Genomic DNA, 22,321 nt, shown 5'->3' with positions numbered 1-22,321 from the left:
GTGTGTGAGTGTGTGTGTTTTTGTGAGTCATTTAAGCAGGTCTGGGGGCTCCTATTTTATTTCCACTATGACTGAGGGTCAGTATAATTCGCATTACCTACTGTGTCAGTCAGTTTTATAGACACAAAAAAAGCCATATTGACTAATTTCATTTCTAAAGTTCCTCATTGTCATGTTCAAGTGACCAGTTTGAGATGATATGAGATACATCCTGACGTATTATCCTGCTAGAAGCAGCCATCAGAAGACGGGTAAGCTGTCATCATAAAAGGATGGACATGGTTAGCAACACTCAGGTAGGCTGCGGTGTTTAAATAATGCTCACTTGGTACTAAAAAGCCCAAAGCGTGCCGAGAAAATATCCCCCACACCATTACACCAGCAGCAGCATGAAGCATTAATACAAAGCAGGTTGGATCTACACTTTCATCACAGTGTTCTTGACGAATTCTGACCCTATATCTGAATATCACCTGGTCTGAGATTCATCAGACTTCATCATTCTCCAATCTCAGTTTCATCAGTTTCTTGTTCATAGCTGACAGGAGTGGCGGCCAGTGTGGTCTTCTGCTTCTGTAGCTCATCTGCTCCAAGCATTCATAGATGCTCTTCTTCTTCTTCTTTTAATGATTGGTTATTTTAGTTATAGTTGTCTTCCTATCAGCTCAGAGCAGTCTGGCCAATCTCCTCAGACATCAAAAAGGCATTTTTGCCCAGAAAACTGCATTTTCTCCTTTTCAGACCATTCTCTGTCAACTCTAGAGCAGGTAGTGTGGGGAAATCCCAGTAAGTCAGCAGTTTCTGAAATACTCAGACCAGCCCAGCTAACTCCATCAACCACGCCATGTTCAGAGTCACGTAAATCACCCAAACACATTCTGATGTTCAGGTTCAACTTCAGCATATTTCAGTGACTACATGTAAGTGTCCCTTTGAAATTTACATCAACAACAAGTTTAACTGTTAACAGACCCAAATGTGGTTTTCTTATTGTTTCTCTGCACAGTGATCAATGAGTACAGTTCACTTTAAATCTAAGATTGATGCAGAAAAGGGAAAAGTGGGGAAATATGACGTGGTCAGAATTTAAGCCTTCAAAGTGCTTTTTATGAATTAAAAAAGGAAATATCATTTTAAGATATGTAAATGAGGTAAGTGATTCGACAATGATTTTATATCTGAATGTGTTTGGAGAGATCCTAAAATGCACAAATATGAGTACTAGCCTAATACAAATAAAAGACGTATTTTGGCATCAGAAACTACAGATTATGCTTTATACACTTAAGAATTCGGGTCTTTACCGTTCCGAAAAAAACCCACAGTTATTATTTTAAAATTTTAAAGATTAATTATGTTAGTTCATTCACTCAATTTGAATGTGTTTGGGGCTTTTATGCACAAAAGTGTAAAACATTCACTTGAATATTATGAATTAATAAAAGCATTATCTCGGAAATTCACTGAAACTTTTAATTTAAAAAAGCTGCTACTTTTTATTTTAGTTATTTTAAGTTAGAATCTTAGTTGAATAAACGAGAAGTAGATAGAAGGGGCTTTTATTTTCTAAGCGTGTGTGGCCCCGGAGGCGGAAATGCAACACGGAAGGTTTTCAAAGGTGCACAGGGAACGAAAGGACGGGACGGTTGATACGGAAGAAGGAGTTTTGTGTTTTGAGTCCAGCCGGACCCGGTTTAACCCCTCACTGGGGCTCAAAATGCGCTGCGGAGTTTCGGACACAGCAGGCGGAGAGTTCATGTGAACAAACATGGAGCCGAGATTCGGCAGCGAAGTGGCGTCGATTGTGGAAGTGGCCATCCAGGCGACTCTGTCTGTCTTCAGGGATGTGTTGGCGAAAGAGGCGCCAAACACTGAGTGGGAAAAGGCGAGGATGGGTGAGATCCAAGAGATAGAGAAGTCTTTGGTGGTGCAGATCCACAAAGTGTTTACGGAGTTCTCCTCGGAGCTATTCGAGGAGAACGAGGCTTTGCGGGCCAAAGTGGAGCAGCTGGAGGACGTGCTCCAGAGGAAAGCCGGGCAGCTCGAGCAGGAGCTGGAGGCCAGAGTGGGGCAGCTGGGCAGAGACATGAAGCAGCTGGAGAAGGAGCTGAAGACCATCAGCGAGGGCCCGACTCACGTCCTGCTGCAAGACGGCTCAGTGATGGGTGAGAAGCAGTCACATATCAACTAATCGATCAATCATTCTGATCGAGATTGATTTCTGAAGGATCATCTTTGAGTTGGGGGGTATTTTCTCAAATTCACCCGGGAAGTTCAGATCACATCAAGGGCCAGATATATGACTATACACACGCTACGCATTCTCATTTTCTTTTTCATGTTTCGTTTTTCCAGATGGGGGCCACTAAAAATATTGGGGTGGCACACCAGAAACATAATTTCCAGTTTTATTTTGCTGTTGTCAAATATAGGGTTAAGATTATGGCAAAAAAGAAAGAAAAGAATTAATGTCTAGTTAATTTCCTGCTACAAAAGTTGATATAGCTGAAAATGTGTACATATGATTAAAGTTTTAACCCCACATGCTGTTAGTTTAGCACACGAGCTTCAAACTGGGCCTCGAGGCAGAGTCCTTTTTTAATTGGTGTGCTGATTAATTGTGCAATATGCAGTAAAATGGCAATTTACAATAAGCCAAGTGATTCGGTTTCTAAAAGTGAATCACTTGTACATCTGATCCACTCAGACACAGTTTTAGTAGCGAGGCTTTATTCTGTCTCCTTTTTGTGTTTATTTATCTCAGGATTATAATTCTGCCTGTTTATTTATGCTGTTAATGAATTTAAAACCATGTCTCTTCCCTTTGAACTCAACATGTGGTTGGAAAAAGGGAATTTTGGAGGGGACACCAGTTAATCATGTAGGTAAACATTTATTTTAAAGCTCATCTACAAGGGCAGCTGTTCCTGATGTGGAAACCTTATTGTAACCACCTTCTAGATCGAACCTCTTTAGCAAGTCATCTCAGCTCGAGTTCAACTAAATTACAAATAAATTAGAGTTTTTGGGATGATGATAAACATGTTAAACATAATGTCGATTATCATATATTTCATAGAAGAAGAAGCCAAGTAGTCAAGTGAGTTCATTAAATAACAATGTGTAACTTTGTCTTTAAATGCAGGAGGTCCTGTGCTGTCAGTGTCCACCAGTCCAGACGCCCCAGAATCGGCTGCAGAAGAATCAAATCCAGACCCGCTGCCCATTTCTGCAGGAGCTGCTGAAGTCGTCCCCACCTCCACGGCTGCATCGGTGACCGTCCCCAAACCTGCGGTCGCCCCCATGGTGCTCGTGGGCAGAGTCAGCTCCGCTCCCACGGTGCTGTTGGTTGGTGCCAGCCAAATCGTAGCGCAGTCATCGGCCGTCTCAGAAACGACGGGAGCTGCAGCAATCGTGCTCAAACCAGCGGCCTCGCCGGGCTCTACACCTCAAAATGTCCCCAGTCCCGACTCCAGTACTGTCAGCGGTCTCGACTCGACACAGGAGAAGGTCGGATGTTTCTGTTTGACACATTCATGTCTCCATTTGGAAAACAGTAGATCCTAATTCTTGTCAGCTGCATTCACAGATTCAGCGTGTTAGGATGTTTTAGTTGAGATGCTTAGAAAGTCTTTTCATGCAAACTCAGATTTATTCTGTTGTGTCACAGAAGTCTTTGGAAGGAGGAGCTTCTGGGAGGACAAGACGAACGAGAAGAGCACCTGCTAATAGTGAAACAGGTACCGGTGTTGCTTTCAGATGTGACTATAAACATGTTGATTTGAGATTTAGGAGGGGGTTGTGTGGGTGGAAATGGATAATAACAATCTATACATTTGCGCCTTAATTTCCAGTTTCCGTTGACAACGGCAGCGAGGAGAAACAAAGCAAGTCAGCTGAAGAGCCTGGCAGACGACTGAGAAAGACGGATTCGCAGACAGCGAGGCGGTTCTTCTGTGAGCACTGCGACCTCGGTTTTCACTGGAAAGGCGAACTGAAGAAACACATGAAGGTCCACAAGAAGCCTTTTCCTTGCGATCAGTGTGGCAGGAGTTTCCTAGAGAAGGCGTCTCTGGAAAATCACGTTTTGCGCCACGAGGCAACTAAAGCCCCGCTGCCCTTCCCGTGCCCTCAGTGTAAACGATCGTACAGGAAAGAGGAGTCGCTTCAGAACCATCTCAAGCGTCACCAGCGGTCGAAGCCTCCGAAGCCATTCTCCTGCGATCAGTGCGGGAAAACGTTCAGAATCAAGCAGTCTCTGGAAAACCACCTGTTACGCCACGAGAAATGGAAGCAGCTGCTGAAGTGCCAGCTCTGCGACAAGACCTGCAAGACGTCGGTTCAGCTCAAGTGTCACATGGCCGTGCACTCGGAAGAAAGGCCCTTCAGCTGCGTGACATGCGGGAAGGAGTTCAAGAGCAAAGACACGCTTCGCTTCCACCAGATGGTTCACACAAACACCAAAAAGTATAAATGCACAATGTGTGAGGAGACCTTCAAATATGCCCACTCGCTGACTGTGCATAAGAGGAAGCACACAGGCGACAGTCCCTTCGTGTGCTCCGTGTGCAACAGGTCGTACAGGACCGGCACGGCTCTGAAAAGACACAGTGTGGTCCACACGGGAGAGAAGCCCTTCACCTGTCACATATGTGGAGCGAGGTTCAGCTTGAATAACAACCTGAAAAGGCATCTTCGTATCCACACAGGAGAGAAGCCATTCAGCTGCCAGGAGTGCGGCAAGAGCTTCTCAGACAACAACAAGCTCAAGTCCCACATGCTCATCCACGGCGCCAGAAAGCCGTTCATGTGCGATCTGTGTGGGAAGACCTTCCTCTTCAACTGCAGGCTGCAGATACACCAGAGGTACGTGCACGCCGACAGGAGCGAGCAGTCGGACGGCACGCAGAATTTCTTCCAGACTCGACGGCAGAACAAGTCGCTGGTTAAACCGTACAGCTGCAAAATATGCCTGAAAGGTTTCAGCGCCGCGTGCTCGCTCAAACTTCATGAAAAAGGCCACAGCGAGCACAAGGAGTTCAACTGCGGCATCTGTGGGAAGTCCTTCCACAACAAATACTCTTTCAGCTATCATCAGCGGAGCCACACGGGCGAGAAGCCGTTCGTTTGCGACGTGTGCGGGAAGCGGTTTTTCCACGCCGCGAGTCTGAAGCAGCACGAGCGCATTCACACGGGTGAGAAGCCGTACAAATGTGACCAGTGCGGCAAGGCCTTCAGAACGGACGGGAACTTCTACAGACACATGCGGATCCACACGGGGGAGAAGCCGTTCGAGTGCGTGTACTGTCAGAGGAAGTTCCACCAGTCCAATCAGCTCAAGTCCCACCTGCAAATCCACACAGGGCAGAAGCTCTACTCCTGCCAGCAGTGTGGCCGAGGCTTCTCTGATTCACGGCAGCTCAAGAAGCACAGCTGTGACGGGTCGTAGGTGACGTGGGGCTGCTATCACCTGATAGCAAGTAGGACTAATAAATGAAATGGAGGCATTAGTTACCCATGGCCCGGTGCCTTTTTGCTTACAATTTTGCTCAGCTGAACAAAGCTGTTTTCATACATGAAGTCCAGAGAATCAGGCGGGGCGTCATCTGTAGTTTAACTGCAGCACTGAGCAGGAAATTATTTGCCTCGCTTTTCTAGAAACTCGCAGTTTAGTGAAGCAGACCGGACGCCTGACCTCCATTCACTCGCTGTGAATTCACTGGACAATTGTCTGCTCTTCTCTCACATGCACCCCATCACACATCATGTGGACTCTATACTGCACAGACTGCATCAAGCACCTCCATCAGTTAACCTCTTCTTCAACCACCTGGTCGTTGCTTTTGGTTAGCGGTAGGGTTGAAGTTTGTAACATCTGTATGCTTGTGCAGCTTAACCCTAATCCTACTGCTAAATAACTCTGCGGTGACCTTGGTGGTTTTTAACAGCGCCCTCTCTGTAAATTCTTGGTTAAAACTGTCGAACATCAACTAGAACAGTTAACAAAATGTTAAAAAAAACAGCTGTTATGACTTCATGTCTGAAACATCTGAGTACTGTGTTAAAGAGGGATCAGCTGGGGTCGTACTTTTGTGTAGTGTGAATTTGTACCATGAGCCGATGCAGCGACTAAACCAGGCAAATCATTATGAGGCAGTGGCAGCCTTGAAAGTGCAAAGCCTCTTGAGGAAAATGTGAAATATCGAAAGTTAGAAGAAGAGCAGCTCACGTCTGAAAGCATAGTGAGACAGTGCCCCCTGGAGGTTGGTTACAATTTGCACATGGGTATAACAAAAAGTACCCAGAAGAGGTACTGATCTTGGCATGTCCTTGGTTAATAGAGTAGACATTTGAATGTTGCCGCTCTTTCTAAATGGTGCCGGCAATATTAATCATTTAAACTAACGTTATCTTTTATTCATTTAATGCCAGTTAGCTGTTGGGTCTCACACGGCACTGTATTTCAGCTCTCGATGAAAGATGGATGGCAGCCCCGCTAATCAGCACAGTGCTGTACGACTTTGTACTACAGGAACGGTTATATGTTGTGTCAGATCAAACTCTGTTTCACTGGGGCGATGCATAAGCACATTCTGCACAGGCATGGTTTCACAGGTTTCACAGGTTTCACAGCCACCTCTGGATGAATCTGGGCTTTTATTTTGAAGGTACATTTATTGACTCACCTGTCAAATCTGTTTTAAAAAAATTGCTACAAAAAGCTTTAAAAGCTCGGTGTTTGCTCAAGGGTTCAAGCCAGAGTCTGTTTTCTGCTACCAGACAGCTCTGAGTTGATTCAAAATGCAAACAGTAACTCTAGATATAACTCACAAGTATGCTAAACTACATATTTGCTACAGTAATGAGTAAACACATGTGGCTGCTGGTGTACAGCTGTTGATTGGCTCTTTGGACCTCTGGCTTTGCAAAATCCTCCCACTAATTTTTGTTAAGGAACTTTTGACTTATCCTTATGCAGCAAGTCTGCAAAAAAAAACTGACCAGAGTTTTACACGGTGTACAGTGTCACACATTTCAGTGGCATTTAAATAATTTGTTAATTGGTTCAAATGGCTCTTTAATACAAATACAACATTTGTAAGATTAATGTTTATATTCATCCATCAGATTAGTTGACTAGTTGTCTTCTATTCTCGAGTTTAATCAACTAGGAAATCAGTTGCAAGCTGCAGTGCATGTATGAAAACGGCTCCAGTGTGACACAGAAATAACTTAATAAAATGTACTGGGAGAGCTGGTAGGGTTACCTGTGATTGAAGAGGTATTAAAGTTTTGGTGAAATCCTGGACCAGCAACTATGTTAAAACCAACTAATGTTAACTAATCTGGGCATCAACAAATAACTTGACTAAAGGTTTATGCCAGCCTAATATAATGTAAGACAGACACTGATGTAGATAATTGTCCTTGTGTTTGCTGATATCAGCTGATACTGATCTGTGCATTCGTCCTTATGATGTGGGGAAAGTGGGTGTGAAAAACAGCTATAACACTGGCACCTCTCACCCTTTAGATGTTAGAGTTAAGGGAATGATTAAGCGTGATTTAATAGCTGTCAATACGATATCAGCTTTTTTATCAGTAGAGGTTAGCAGTATTGTTGTGGCATTTATGTTTTGTATTATTATTTTGTTTCTTTAACCTCAGCTGTTTAAAAATCTGGTGAAACATGAAAGTTACTTGTATGAAACCTAAAATTTGAGATATTAAGGTAGATTACATCTTCAAATGTTCTGAAGGTAATGTGGGAGTTTGCCAGTTGAAATTTAAGTGAAAATTTGGGCATTTTAATTGATTTTTTTTTTTTTTTTAAGAATTCTTAAAGTAGTAATTTATGTTTTGTGAATTCCCAAAAATCCCAGTGAAAGGTGTAATCATTTTTAAAATAGAAGTCGAAGTGTAAAGTGACTTTCTAATAACTTTATATTTCAGTTCTCTGAGATATGTCTATTTTTCTTGCTCGAAATTGCAATTAAATAACATTTGCAGTCAAAGCGCTTTATTTTGAAATTTCTACAGTTGCACTACTTCCATTTCCTGAATGAATGGGGCTAACACAGAGGCAAGTTCTCTGCGCTTGTAGCGAACAGTTTTTATCCTCAGAGGGAAAATGTCAGAAAACTTGGTGTTTTATTCAGAAACAAAGTGTATCATGGAGACTGTTATCCGGGTCGCTGTCGATGTTATTGGAAATTCCAAAGTAGAAAATGACGCAGAGGAACAGACTATGAACCGTAAGGTAAGTCAGCGGTTAGTTTATTATCAACGCACACCAGATACGCTAAAAACGCCAGAGACGCTGTGCTCGGGTGAGAGTGGACGGATGGAGTAAAATCACGAAGGGCAACGACGCCAAGCAAAACAAAGATGGCGGACGTTCGTCAAGCTGAAGCTAGCTAAAAAAAAAGCCCTCAAAGTTGTTTTTGTTTTGTTTTTGTTTTTTTTAATAAAGTGAATGTTATCGTAAGATTACAGGAGCCGGATTATAGTACTAGGTTTAAATCTTTGCGTTTACTTTGTTCAAATATTTCCAGGGCTGCGCAGTTAGCTTTAACTTCCGGCAGTTTTTAAAACAAGATTGTAGTGATTAAACAGTGATGTGCTGCGATAATTCTCGCTTTTCTTTCAAGATTTACTTATCACGCAGTCAGGGATAAGTAGTGAAGTAATTGTGATTATGGTTTTTATCATAACGCTTCATACAAGCTCTACTGATGTTGTGTTTACACTGATAACATGTGCTTTGGTTTAGTTCCTAAATAAACTTTGTTTCCTCTGTTTTAATCCTCACAGCTGGATTTTGACAGCACTCTGGAGATGTTAGCATGTGAGGCAACAAGAAAGATCAGCACCGTTTTCTCCCAGGTGTCTTTGCTGCTGCTCGCTGAAAACAGGACTCTGAAGGCCAAAGTGGGACAGCTGGAGAGTGAGCTAAAGACCGTGACTGAAAGCTTTGAAAATGCCAGAGTGTGGAGAGAGAACGTCCTGAATGGCTGCCCAGTCCTGTTTAAGCAGAGCGGGCAGGTCTTTACCCTGAAGCCACTGGGGAAGTTAAACATAAGGACAGATAAAGTAGCAGAGGGAGGCAGTGGTTCTTCACCAGCTCCTGCTGGAATTCAAAGAGTCGGTCATATATGTCCTCCTGCTTCTGCAGCTCCTCCAGGGGTGCAGGGTTTCACAGGACCACCACCTCCTGCTGCTGCTGCACGAGTGCAAAGAGTCAACCAGACATCTGATGCTGCTGTGCAGAGCGTCTCCACATCATCTCCTGCTGCTGAAGTGGATGGTGGACACGATGCTGGTAAGTTTCCATGAAAGGTCCCAGATGATGAAAATATGGGTTATTTCTTTTTTTCAGTGGTACATCCCATATTGCTCTTCAGACTCACCCTGCATGCTGCAGGTGTCTCTCCTAGAAACACAGAGCGGTTTTCAGCCTGCAGCAAGGGTCATAAAAAATCTCCCAAATTTAAATATCCTAGCAAAGTAAGTTGGGACATTATCTCCAATCAGATAGCTTTTATTTTTTATATTTGTTTGTTATTTTGTAGCTTTGTCACTGTGTGACACAGACCAGTGGTGGATTGGAGCTTTGCCTTTAACTTGCTGAACAGGTGCGTTGATAAAGTAGTCTTATTGATGTTGATTACAGTAACAAGTGCTGCTGCTGTCCTTTCAATAAAAGGCTTCACTGTCTCATCACAGCTTTAAGTGGTCCTGAATGCTTTTCCCAGTATACACACATCTATTTTAGTCACAAATCCCTGTGAAATGCTTGCACTGTGGAGTCCTGCACCATTGCCGCAGACTTCCTGCTTTCCACTGCACCAAGAAAAGCCTTGTTATTTTATTTTGAAAACATGGTAGTGAAGCAAGAAAGAAATTGCCTGCTAATAGACAGTTTGTTTCACAGTTGACATTCTGAAAGCTGATCGGTGGATACATTTGTTGATGAGATACATTGAGCCGCCTGTTGTGTCAAATCCTGGTTCAAGGTGTAAATACGAGCCCTGAAAATCTTACAACTCTCGTCAGCTGCCAGCTAGACGGGCTTCCTGCACAAATTCAGTTTGAAAGGAAAACAAATTTTCAACCTGCAGCTGATTTCAGCCATGGTTAATCTGTCTTTGTTTTCATTCTGTATAGATTCTTCAGGTTCAGAAGGTGGAGAGGCGATGGAGGAGCTGATGGAAGCAGTTTCTTTACCAGGCAATGGACCGGGTGAGAACTTAAATGGTTAATATAGAAATTATTTTCAGTAAAACAAACTAACAAAGACTCCGATAATGTGTGATTTCAGATTTTAAATTAGAAAATAACCAGAAACATGACAAATTGGTCGTGGGTGAGCGTTCACACTAAGAGCAGTTCAGATCAGATCTTCAGACATCCCCTGTGCTGAGTATAAAAAGGTCCAGCGTACCCTGCATGGGACCTGTTTACTGTGGTCCTACCCACGAGCCTTTGTGGGGTAGAGGGGTCTGGTTTTAGCCCATGGGGCCGACAGGAAGGGTTGTAGGGTCTGGTGATTTGTGGATTGGGTGGAGGTGGAGGTTATGGCTCTCTGATCCCTGGCTTCCAAAATCACCTTGTGGCACCTGGAACATCAACTCCTGAGCAAAGGAGCATGTGCATGATGTCAGGAGATACTGACAGGATATCGTTGGGCTTATCTACCACCCAGATAGGTGGTAGAAGATGGTTAGATGGCTGGATGGATGACTTGTAATGCTGTGGGGCTGGGCATCCTAACCTTAGACAGCATTAAATTAGCCTTTGGGTCTTAAAAGTAAAGCCAGTGTGCAAGCTGCTAAAACTTAGTCTTAATGGGAAAACTTGGGTTTCCCGCTCTGTGACATCTGTAAAGACTTTAGTGAAGTCCTCGTTTATGAGCTTCAGGTGGTCAGAAAATGAAGGTAACTTTGTAAATTATTCTCATTATTAAAGTCAGACGGGAGGCCTAAGGAGCTTGGAAAGAAAAGCGTCTCCACCATTTGACCCTAGAACTGAAGAAGCTTCTCGGATGAGAGGTGAAACGTCTTCAAGCAACTTAAAGAAGTCCAGACGCTTTTCTTTCCAAGCTCCTTAGACTACGATGACCTGGATGACTGAGAACCTTCACAGACATATTGCCGTCAGACAGGAGGATTATACAGAGTCTGCTCATTAGCTAACAAATCAATCACGAATGTTTGGCCGTGATGATTTCACAGTAAGAAGTGATGATAAATGAGCTTCTTCTCCTGCATCATATGTGTGAACTTCGATCTTTCCTTTTGTTTAGACGCCACAGCAGATTGTACCTGCGCGGACTCAGCGGAGCCCGAATACACCGAGAGCCAAAAGCGTCTGGAAGCAGAGGTTTTGAAGAAAGGCAGAGTGTTTGTGTGTGACATCTGTAACAAGACTTTTAACCGACTCTTCCACCTGATGAAGCACATGAACATCCACAAAGAGCAGCGGCCTTTTACCTGCGACCAGTGCCCAAGAAAGTTCAGGAACGCAGCGACTTTTGAGTACCACCTGCTGCGACACGAAGAGAAGAAGTATGCCAGCTACGAGTGCGAGCTCTGCCAGAAGAAGTTCAAAACAAAAATGGGGCTGAAGACGCATCAGGTGGTGCACACGGATGAAAGGCCGTTCGCCTGCTCCACCTGCGGGAAGGGCTTCAAGACCAAATACAGCCTAAAGTCCCACCAGCTCGTGCACACGGCTGAGAAGCCGCACAAATGCTCCGAGTGTGGAGAGAGCTTCAAATACGCCTTCACCCTTCAGTGTCACAGAAGCATCCACACTGGAAAGCACCCGTACAAATGCACGGTGTGCGGCAAGGTTTTTATAAAGAGACGATCGCTCAGGACGCACCAGGCGGTCCACAGAGGGAAGATGTTTACCTGTGAGACGTGCGGTGCTGGCTTCACCCTGCCTCAGAACCTGAAGAGACACATGCACATCCACACGGGCGAGAGGCCGTTCAAATGTAAGGTGTGCGGGAAGGGTTTCATTCAGGCCAACAAGCTGAAAGCACACATGCTCCTTCACGGCGCTTCAAAGCCGTACATGTGCGACCTGTGTGGGAAGACGTTTCTGTACAACTGCCACCTGAGGAGACACCAGAGCGTAACTCATGACGAGAAGCACGGGCAGGTCATGAGGAGACGGGAGCGGGGCAGGCGCAGAGTAATCTACCGGCAGGACAGGACGATAGTGGACGTGACGCCGTTCAGCTGCGGCACCTGTCACAAGGGCTTCGACACTGCGTGTTCCCTGAAGAAACACGAGCTCATTCACACGGGTCACATGCAGTACCGCTGCGACCCGTGCGGGAAGTCTTTCTTCTACAAAGCCACTTATGACTACCACCAGCGGGTCCACTCGGGAGAGAAGCCCTTCGGGTGTGACGTGTGCGGGAAGAGGTTCATCATCCGTCAGGCGCTCAAGATCCATAAGCTGCAGCACTCTGGAGAAAAGCCGCACAAATGCGAGCAATGCGGCAAGGCCTTCCGCATGTACACGAACTACCAGAGACATCAGCTGATCCACACCGGAGAGAAGCCGTATGAGTGCGAGGTCTGCGGCGTGAGGTTCAGGCAGCTCGGGCACGTCAAGTTTCACATGCAGACCCACACGGGGGAAAGACCGTACTCCTGCAGCAGCTGTGGACTTGGATTCTCAGACTCAAGGCTCCTGAAGAAACACAACTGCAGCGAGAAATTCCAGAAAATTTTGGGGGACGCACTCACAGCGTCCTGATGGCGTCGACTCGAGCAAACCAGTCATTGTCCACAGAGCCAGATGAGTGATGCATTCTGGGAGCGTTGCTCAAGGCTGGGCCATTATTCAGATTTGTATTTTCTTCCATTTTGCCTTCCAGTGATTGTGATATAGTTGGCAGTCTTTTAGTGATCTCTCAGCACGATTTAAAATATGAAAATTTTGTATTTATACATTATATATTTATATTTTCACCTGGTTTAAAGTCTGTTTTCCTACAGTATTGAATAAAATGGTCAAGACAACAAAAATCTCTCAATTGACTTTTTTTTTAAATTTTGAAATTAAAAAGTGTGATCAGAAGCACATACCACCGCCTCTTACCCGTGTTTGCTTAATATAGCTTGATAACATGGAATTATATAAATGTTTACAACTCTGTTAACTTCAGACTGTGAATACTCTGACTGTTAAAGGGTAATTTTAACGTTTTAACGTCTCTGCTGATCGTGGAATTGTAAGTGTTGTAGTTACTCACTTTGACCACTGGAGGGAGGTTCATTGTAAACTCGATGCTATACCGTTTCCGTTAGGGCTTTTCGCAATAGAATCAAACATGGTATACGGTATATTGAACAAATAGGATGGATACATTTTTGTTACTTTTTTTTTTTTATCCAAATAACACAATTCAAACAAACAAAATTAGTGTGGCACGTTTCTTGCAAGTTAATGCAGTTAAAGCTGACAATATAAGATAAATGATATACAGTCATTAGCATTTAAACTGAAAAGACAAATTAGAAACGTGTGATTTTATTCTGAAAAGTATGAACTAGGAAACAGTACTTGGCTTCGTGTTGTGAATGATCGGCATGAGTTTTTTTTCACCATAACAACAACAGTGCGGCAGCGCAGAAGTTTTATGACGCATTTGTAGATGCGAAATAAACATCACAATCAGTCAGCATGGCGGACCTGGAGCCGCAGGTTTGCGCCATTTTGGAGATAATGGTGAACGCGGCGGTGTCAGAGATGAACAAAGTTATCGGCGCCTCGGATCCTCCGCGTCCACAAGAGACATCGTGTGTGGCCGAAGACACGCACGGGTCCCCGGAGGATAAGGTACAGGATAAGGTACAAGGTGGTTTACGGTCGTCAGGTATCCGGGCCGGTTCTGGTCCCCGCATTGGTCCCGGTTTCTCCCGAGCCGACGCTTCCTCCAACTGTCGTCCAGACAACCGGCCGAGCATAGAAATAGAAGAGCTAGCAGTTAGCTCCGGTTAGCTGCGAAATGGCAGCAGGGTGCCGCGCTGTCCTGCTGTATGGAGCATGTGTTTAGGCTAAACTTCGCGTAAATATGAGGGGCTGGTGCACGAAGTCTGGGAGAATCCACCTCTGGGCGCCATTTTGGGTTGGGCAGCAGGCCCGGGCTTATCTATCTAGTGTATGTCTAGAAGCGCCTCAGCTACAGGTTTCCACAGAGCGCAGGATCGATCTATCAGCTGATATCTGATCAATAACACACTCTTCTGTGATCATAATGACTGCCACATAGTGTTACCCTGTTGTGCGGTTTTGGGGTTTTCCTTGTATACTTGTGATCCCGGGATCTGATTGGCTGATCAATATATCACATCAGTGTTAGACCTGCTTTTTCAGGTCAGGACAGGAAAAGTTTTACCATCTTGCAGCGTGACAAAGTGCAATGTCCTCTTCACTTCATTACATTACTGAACAACGCTGTCTCAGATTTTCTGATTATCTTTCAACTTGGAATATTTAATATACCTTCCAGAATGAGTTTAAATCAGGTTCATTATTTGACAGTGGCCTGTGTTCTTCCCATCAGGTGATCCAGTTGAGCGTCTTCATGTCGTCTCTGGCTCAAGAAGCTGTGGAGAAGATCTGCCAGCTCTTCCATGAATGTTCCTCTGCGCTGCGGCTAGAAGTACACGACCTTTGTGCTTTATTAATTCATCCACCCACTAACAGTCCAGCAAGAAATCCTAAAGTAGTCCTTGTTTTGTAGGTGACGCAGGGTGTGGCAGAGATCGAGGACCTGAAGAGGAGACTGGAGGTCGCGGAGACGGCGTTGAAGCTGGCGCTCGAGGGCAGCGGACGTCAGAAGGACGTGGAGGAGCTGACGGAGGGAGGCAGCGGGCAAAAGGAGGGGAGGGTGGACGTTGAGGTTGTTCAGCTTGAGCAACGCTCAGGGAGGAAGAGTCGCAGAAGTGAGGAGTTCTTCCTTTTAAACACATTAGTTAGCTTTTGTATTCCACAAGTTTTTAGAGAAAAATATTTTAAATCAAACTGCATCAAGTCAAAATCAGCTGTGGTGTTGTTTTAAAACTCAAATTTCATGACTGAAAGGAAAATATTTTTAACCTTTTCCCCCTGATGTCATTTCTCTTGCCGTCTCCACTCTGTCCCTGTTGTATTTGACGAAGCAGAGGTGACCACAAACCGGTTCTGATGTTTGTCTTTTGTTCTGTGTAGGTGTGGTTAGCAGGGACGCCGGAGTGAAGAGATCGCCCATAATTCATCTGTGGAAAGGCAGAACATATGATGTAAAGTCTTGCGTTGTCCCGCCTCTTCTTCCCATTTCTGTTTCTCATCTTCGCATCACTTGAACATGTTTATTCACTGTTTCCAAATTGCATAGATTAGTCAGAAAATCTGACCAACTTAAAAATAAAGCAGAGCTGAACATCCTGTGTGGAGGGATCCTGCCAACCTAAATTTGTCCCCATCCTTTCTTCTGGTCAGGACAGCATCCAGCCTGTTATAATAAAAGAAGAAGGGTTTGAGTGCTCAGCCGACCGGATGTCGTCTGACTCTGGTCAGTACAGAGATGAGTTTTGGCAGGATGAGGACGACCCTGACTACCAGGTTGGCTTCATTAATATGTTTTTATATTAACTTGTTTCTTTTTTCACCTTGCAGCTATATTATTTCATTGCATGTGCTTTTAAAAATAACTTTTATATATGCTTTTAGATACAAGTTTTTATTTTGTTGTACTGTATTAAGAGATAAGTCCAATTTAATGTCAGCTGATGAACATTTTAGACAGAGTTGGGTTTTTTGGCATATTTCTTCACTTATACTAACACCCTTTTATTTAAATAAGAATTTATGATACCCAGAAACCTTTCAAGCACTGGAAACAATTAGTTTATTCACTGCAATATTCATCGCCCATAAAATTGAATGAGCTAAGGTAACATTTGATGAGCTAAACCTGACAATCAACAACGTTTAAACGAATAAACATTTAATCATCCCTTTTCTTCTCTGGCAGGCGGAACCAGACGATCCAGATGATGCTGACCCAGGATACACCACCAGATCCAAGCGTGTTGCAAAGGGAAAGTCCCACCAAGCTCAAGCAAAGAAGGAGAGTCAGAAGGAGCAGCCTCTGAGCTGCAAACACTGCCGGAAAACCTTCACCAAGCTGCTGCAGCTCAAAGCCCACCAGGCCGTCCACGGGGCGAGCGCGGAAAAGCCCTTCCAGTGTTCTCAGTGTGGCCGAGGCTTTGCGTTCCAGCGAAGCCTCAGTGCTCACATGTTACTGCACACAGGTGAGCTCCAGCTTTATCCTTCATACTAAAGCAGGCACAGTCTGTACGATGTACCCGTGCACACCGTGAAGGCAGGTTTGTTGATGAACTTGGAGCAGGAAGAATCCACAAGCTGACTGACGTCCATCACTAACACACTCTTATTTCTTGGTGAAATTATGTATTGGTAAAGTTAAGTTAAACTAATATTGGCTAGTTTACAAAATCAAGAAAATCTTAGGGAGACAACAAGACAGCCGACATTTAACTGGAGTTGCTAGGCTAGACAGCTAATTTAAATCAGTGTGTTGATTTTTGTGGACTCCCAGAAATGTTTGGTCATGCCTCATGTAAAGCACGTGACTGTTTTTGGAAAATTGTTTCTTTACACTGATGAGAATAATGAGACTTATTCGGTTAATCTGCTTAAATTACATCAGAATTTACTCATCGTTGTTTGTTGGTGAGCGTGTTTTTGCTTTTCTGCATACAGGTGAGAGGCCACACACCTGTGATGTTTGTGGGAAAGGTTTCACCCTGAAGCAGCTCCTGAGAAACCATCAGCGTCTCCACGCTGACGTGCGGCCATATCGCTGCGAGCAGTGCGGTAAGAGCTTTTACCGGGCGCACGGCCTGAAGATGCACCAGATGGTCCACACTGGGGAGCGTGCCTATAACTGCCAGTACTGCAACAAACGTTTCACAATACAAGGAAACCTGCAGCGCCACCTGCGCATACACACGGGCGAAAAGCCGTTCAGGTGCGAGACTTGCGGCAAAAGCTTCAACCAGGCCGACACTCTGAAAGGCCACCAGCGGATTCACACCGGCGAGCGCCCCTTCAGCTGCGACACCTGCGGCAAGCGCTTCATCCAGAAGAGCGCGCTGAAGATGCACCAGAAGACCTCTCACGTGGACGAGAAGTCGCTCGCCTGCGTCGCGTGCGGCACCACGGTGGCCTGCGTCGACTCGCTGCGCAAACACCTCCAGACGCACGCGGCGACTATTCCGTGCACCTGCGTGCTCTGCGGCCAGCGGCTCAGCTCCATCACCGAACTGCGCTCGCACCAGCAGCATCACACGGTGGACCGGCCTCACAGCTGCGGGCTCTGCGGCAAGAGTTTCAAGTCGTCCAGTTACCTGAAGATTCACCTGAAAACGCACAGCGGGGAGAAGCCGTTCTCCTGCGACATCTGCGGTCGCATGTTTACACAGCAAAGCAGCCTTAAGTCCCATCAGGTGGGTTTTTGCTGCTTGTTGCACAAGGTGAAACTCATTCATGCAAATAAGTCCTCAACATTAGGACGGACACCTTAGCAATCTGTCAGCGTGTCTGAAACCCAGACTCCAGCCCTTTAAGCTGCAAAGAGTGTTCAGATAGAGAGTAGTGCTTGATGATTTTGGCTTCCAGCTGTTATAAAAACTCTGTGATCAGGATATAGTGATTACTTTTTTGCATTAATTTTTGCAAAAAAAATCTGCTCTCCAAGCAGAGCTATCATTAACAGCTGCTTTTAAACATCTCTGATATGGTCTGCTTTCGGCACAGCAGATCCAAGGCACTAGTTAACTAACGGCTTTCCATGACCCGTCGTAGCTAACGTGCCAGTCTCCTGAGGTGCAGGTTTGCTGCTTCCGTTATTGTGTGGTATCTCAGGCTGGCAGGGACCAGTGGTTGCCCCTTGCGAGATGGGTTCTGTGGATGAAAACAACCACTCTTCTGGGTCTAAGTCCCCACCAGACAACTTCACCCGCGCCAACCTTATTTTTCCCTTCTCCCTTTGCTTTTCAGAGTTCATTAAATGTGCATTTGCTGTTAAATAATTGAGATTGCAGTAGTTATAAGTATAATTGGGATTATGGTTTGTCCCATACTTGAGCCGAGGGTGAACTGCAGCTGCATCAGAATAATGAAGCTCATTATTCATTAGTTATGATGGAGATAAAAAATAACTCTTTGCTTTGTGGTCCAGTAATCAAGGTGTGGTTAGAGGCCCAGATTGAAATGCTACACCCTGAGTAACCCCGTAAAGTGACAGATGATTGTTAGAATTAAGCAATACCAACCTGGTCTGAGATTAACTTCATGTGTATGTTTATGAGTACACTTTGTGTAGATGTGTTGCAGTTCCACCTTCTGCAGCAGCTGTAGCTGAACACGTCTGCTGCAGTGGAAAGAACCTTGTGGGTAATTTAGTAAAGATTTAAACATGTTGTTTCAATGTTCTCTGCCAAAGGTGGTCCACACAGGAGAGAAACCTTTCAGCTGCGACACCTGCGGGAAATGCTTTAGCAACACCGGCAACTTGAACCGACACCAGCGCATCCACACGGGGGAGAAGCCGTTCAGCTGTGACACGTGTGGGCGGAGCTTCAACCAGGGCAACAGCCTGAAGGCGCACCAGCAGATTCACACCGGGGAGAAGCAGTTCATGTGCGACAAGTGCGGCAAGAGTTTCTCCTACCTGAGGAACCTGAAAGACCACAAGTGCTTCTATGTCTGAAGCTAATCTGTGAGGCGATGTCAGCTCCTGTAAGCTGCAGTCAGGTTAGCTGGGACCGAGTTAACACTGAAAGCGATTTTGGTGATTGTAAAGCTGGCTTTCCCAGATTTCTTCTGTCACTGCCAAGAAAGTGATGCAGGTAGATACGGCGTGGAATTTGTAATGGTGGAAAAACAATGTGAAGAGTGTTACAGCATCTGTCTGTGAGAATAGCTGACAAATTGCATTTCCAACGTTAAAACTGAACGGACAGAGAGAGTTTTAGCTCCTGATGTGAGTGCATTTATCACTGAACTAAGAAAAGCCTGGGTCAAAATGATCTTCAGCTTCTTGCCTTTTGTCAGCGTGATGTAACTGAAAAGCCAAAAGCAGATTTTTACCACCACAGTTGGTATTAACGAGCCACAGAAACAGCTGATCCTTATTAAAGACGAGGCATTTTGCAGCATTTTGCAGCATTTTGCCCTTTGGTAATGATTTCTTGTTATCGCGACTCACTCGCAGATGGACGGGCCAGATGCTTCAGCTCAGTGTAACATTTAAAGCTCTTTGCCAGGGAGACTGAAGTTTGGCTTTTCTTACCTAGCGAACACATTTTGTATTGAAACGTGAGTGAATTTGTACCAACTCACCGATAGTGCTCGCGATGAGGATGGGCTGTGTTTACATTGCATCACGTGCAGCACCACCACAGCTCCTTTTCACACGTGTGAAAGCAAGCAAGTTTCACTATGCATGAGCAACACGTGCTCGTGCTTTCAGAGGTAGCATGAACGGTTTTACTTTCCACAGTTACAGTTCTGTCGAAATAGGATCGCAAGTCATTGATATTTGGCGCTGTGGCTCTGTTTGAGGTCTTCCCGTCCTTCCGCACATATACATGGAAAGCCTAAAGGCATTCAGTTTGACTCTGTGGCCTGTTAGAAAAAATGCTGTGCTCGGTATAGCGGTAATCTGTGGGCAGCTGTTACATTATATTCCTCATCTGGGCTGTATAATGTGTAAAAATGGGACATCTGATCTCGTTGTGCGGCTGATATTTATAACGGTGCAACTCAAAGAGTGCTTTTCTGTCTTTTTCTCTTTTAACATCATCTCACATGATGACCGTTACTACGTAAATGCCTTGTATGCATACAAAGAACCGGTGTGCTGAGAACATAACAGACTGAAAGTATTATTTTGTGAAAATACTTTATTTGTAACTTCTCTTGTGGAGATGATATTCACTCAACCTTGTAACTGAGTTCAATTCATAAAACAGTGAAATGTAAACATGCTTCCTTTTTGTCTTTCTTAATGATTAAAGAGCTTGAAATATGTTTGTTTTTGATCAGAAAAAACAGTTTTACAGGAACACATGCGTCGCCTTCACATCCTTACTGAAAGAGGTATTCAATTTAAAGTTTCTGTTGCCTTTGAACAAGAATACTTTCAAGTCAAGAGCGGAAATGCAAAGAAAATAATTATATATAATAATTTTCAGAAGAAATGTTTCTTAAACCAAAAAAGATCTGAGATCAATTCAAAACTGTTTCTCTTAGTCTTAAGTCATATTAATTAATAATCCCCCACTGATCCAGTTTAACTGTTCATGAATAGATTTGTGTGTAGCTGATGTGGTATCCCACAAATAATTACAATATTTAGTAATTTAAGCCGATGTTCACGTTGCTCTGCTGGGCCTTACTATAACTGTGCTGTCATCTAATCTGTTCATGAATAGATTTAATTTTATTTTTTACTGTCTATCCTGGCAGGACGTCACAGAGCAATGAGACTTAGAAGAAAGCTGCAAACTGCACCATCCTCAAGATGTTTGGCTTTGTTGTTGTTATGTTCACCTCTTTGCCAAGAGGTGGCGCTACAAACTAATATTATAGTCCAGATAAATCTATGGAGCTCCTTGGATGGCACTCATTTCTCCTCAGTGTTGCAGAGTAGGTCCAAAGTTCCTTTTCAGTTCTCTTTCGCCTTTTTGAGGGGAACTTTATTTTCAGTTATTTTCCTAAATGAGTGAAGAGGTGTCTTTCTGTTTAATTCTTCCTTACGTTTCCAGCATTTCATCTCTAGCTTTTAGGTTTAATTGCAAACAAAGACTACACAACACATTTGAACTGTTTAACCCTCTGGGAAGCAGAAAGCGGGCTTCATTAGCTACATCATCAGGGTTTGTTTGGGGTTTTTCACAGACAAGAACATTCAGCCTGTCGTGACTGCTTGTTAAAAACTGCTCTTTCTGTGAATTTACTGAGAAAGACCAGTGTTGTTCCCTGGTGGCTGCTTTTCATTGTTTCATTGGTACCTCCTTTTAAATCCATGTAAATGACGTCAGTGTGCACATTTAGCAGCTGGCTATGAGCTCCGTGCTGCACCGACTGCCTGAGCAGCCACAGGGCTGTACAGTAGGTCAGACTGGCTGTAATCCCTTCCAGATTACAGTCCAGGGTATCGTGGGAGGAAGTGTGGGGGATTGGCAGAGAAACAACTTGTTACAGCTGGCTTCCTACCAAAGAGGAGATAAGGAGAGTCTGTTTGTTTTGCTTCTCATGTTTGGGTTCTTCTTTTTTTTGAACGCCTTCAGGTTTAGGAAAATATTTTATTCAGTAATGTTTATACGCTGATTTAAAGAAGACTGAATATTTTTCATATCACACATGGGAGAAATCACACCTCCCAGTTTCACAGTTTTTAAAATATTGATTTTTGATCATTTGTTAATATTCTCTTTTTGTACAGTCTGTCAATACACCTCAGGAACAAATATTTATATTATAATATACACCTTATATAATACATGTTATTACATGATATACATTTTATATGTTACAATGTGGATTTTAGGGGTTCTTTTAAAACAATAATCAAATTTAGTGAAACAGTTTTCACTAATTTAAAAGTGTATGTTTGTACTTAGTATAAATGAGTCTTAGGTTTGCAGAAAGAACTCCACACTGTTTTGCCTTAAAGTTCAAAGAGATAATTTGGACTTGATTGATTGATTGATTGATTTTTAATCTTAGAAAAGTCCTGACTATGATGTTTGCAGATCACATTTTAGTGAGAGTAGGGAGCAGGTGGAAGAGAGTTTGGGGAGGTGGAGGTATGCTCTGAAGGGAGGAGAAATGAAAGTCTGTAGAAGCAGGACAGAATACATGTGTGACTGAGAAGAAGTTGGAGATGCAAGGAGCACAGATAGTGTAGAAAGTTAAAGGAGTTTAAATACCTGGAGTCAACCAACAAAGCAATGAGCAATGCACAAGACAGGTGATCAAGTGGGTGGAGACGAGTGTCAGGGGTGATTTGTGACAGAAGGATAGCAGCAAGAGTGAAGGAGATGATGGTAATGAGACCTGCTATGATGTGTGATTTGGAGACAAAAACACAGGAGGTCGAGCTGCAGATGAAAATGCTAATGTTTTATTGGGAGTGAACAGGACGGGATTAGAAATGAGTACATCAGAGGGACAGCTCAGGCTGAGAGGCTGGAGACAAGGTTAGAGAGGTGAGGCTGAAATG

The 22,321-nt window shown here is 44.1% G+C and overlaps 3 protein-coding genes across 8 annotated transcripts; all 3 read left to right on the top strand.

The window, feature by feature from the left end:
• Positions 1-1,589: 1,589 nt before the first annotated feature.
• Positions 1,590-7,989, top strand: LOC309688359 (uncharacterized protein). Its single transcript, XM_082504014.1, has 4 exons — positions 1,590-2,165; positions 3,146-3,510; positions 3,671-3,740; positions 3,855-7,989. Exons 1-4 carry the CDS (start codon positions 1,769-1,771, stop codon positions 5,447-5,449), a joined length of 2,427 nt encoding a protein of 808 aa, XP_082360140.1. The 5' UTR covers positions 1,590-1,768; the 3' UTR covers positions 5,450-7,989.
• A 59-nt stretch (positions 7,990-8,048) lies between these two features.
• LOC309688360 (uncharacterized protein) lies at positions 8,049-13,032 on the top strand. 3 transcript variants are annotated; one of them, XM_082504015.1, is made up of 4 exons: positions 8,049-8,260; positions 8,815-9,322; positions 10,168-10,242; positions 11,306-13,032. In XM_082504015.1, exons 1-4 carry the CDS (start codon positions 8,132-8,134, stop codon positions 12,772-12,774), a joined length of 2,181 nt encoding a protein of 726 aa, XP_082360141.1. In that variant the 5' UTR covers positions 8,049-8,131; the 3' UTR covers positions 12,775-13,032. The 3 variants fall into 3 exon arrangements, with proteins under 3 accessions (XP_082360141.1, XP_082360143.1, XP_082360142.1); XM_082504017.1 differs by lacking the exon at positions 8,049-8,260 and adding an exon at positions 8,335-8,516; XM_082504016.1 differs by lacking the exon at positions 8,049-8,260 and adding an exon at positions 8,523-8,686.
• Positions 13,033-13,374: 342 nt separating this feature from the next.
• LOC309687988 (uncharacterized protein) lies at positions 13,375-20,105 on the top strand. Of its 4 annotated transcripts, none has more exons than XM_082503370.1 (8): positions 13,375-13,872; positions 14,588-14,686; positions 14,768-14,969; positions 15,235-15,305; positions 15,505-15,627; positions 16,040-16,319; positions 16,792-17,537; positions 18,536-20,104. In XM_082503370.1, the coding sequence occupies exons 1-8, from the start codon at positions 13,705-13,707 to the stop codon at positions 18,800-18,802; spliced, it is 1,956 nt and encodes a 651-aa protein (XP_082359496.1). In that variant the 5' UTR covers positions 13,375-13,704; the 3' UTR covers positions 18,803-20,104. The 4 variants fall into 4 exon arrangements, with proteins under 4 accessions (XP_082359496.1, XP_082359497.1, XP_082359498.1 ...); XM_082503371.1 differs by having other exon boundaries at positions 13,377-13,860; positions 18,536-20,103; XM_082503372.1 differs by lacking the exon at positions 13,375-13,872 and adding an exon at positions 13,879-14,182 and having other exon boundaries at positions 18,536-20,105.
• The last annotated feature ends 2,216 nt before the right edge of the window (positions 20,106-22,321 follow it).

Source organism: Aulonocara stuartgranti, assembly GCF_965226115.1.
Source record: "Aulonocara stuartgranti genome assembly, chromosome: 14".
In the NCBI taxonomy this organism is placed as follows: Eukaryota; Metazoa; Chordata; class Actinopteri; order Cichliformes; family Cichlidae; genus Aulonocara; species Aulonocara stuartgranti.
This window is presented reverse-complemented; position numbering and strand designations above follow the sequence as displayed.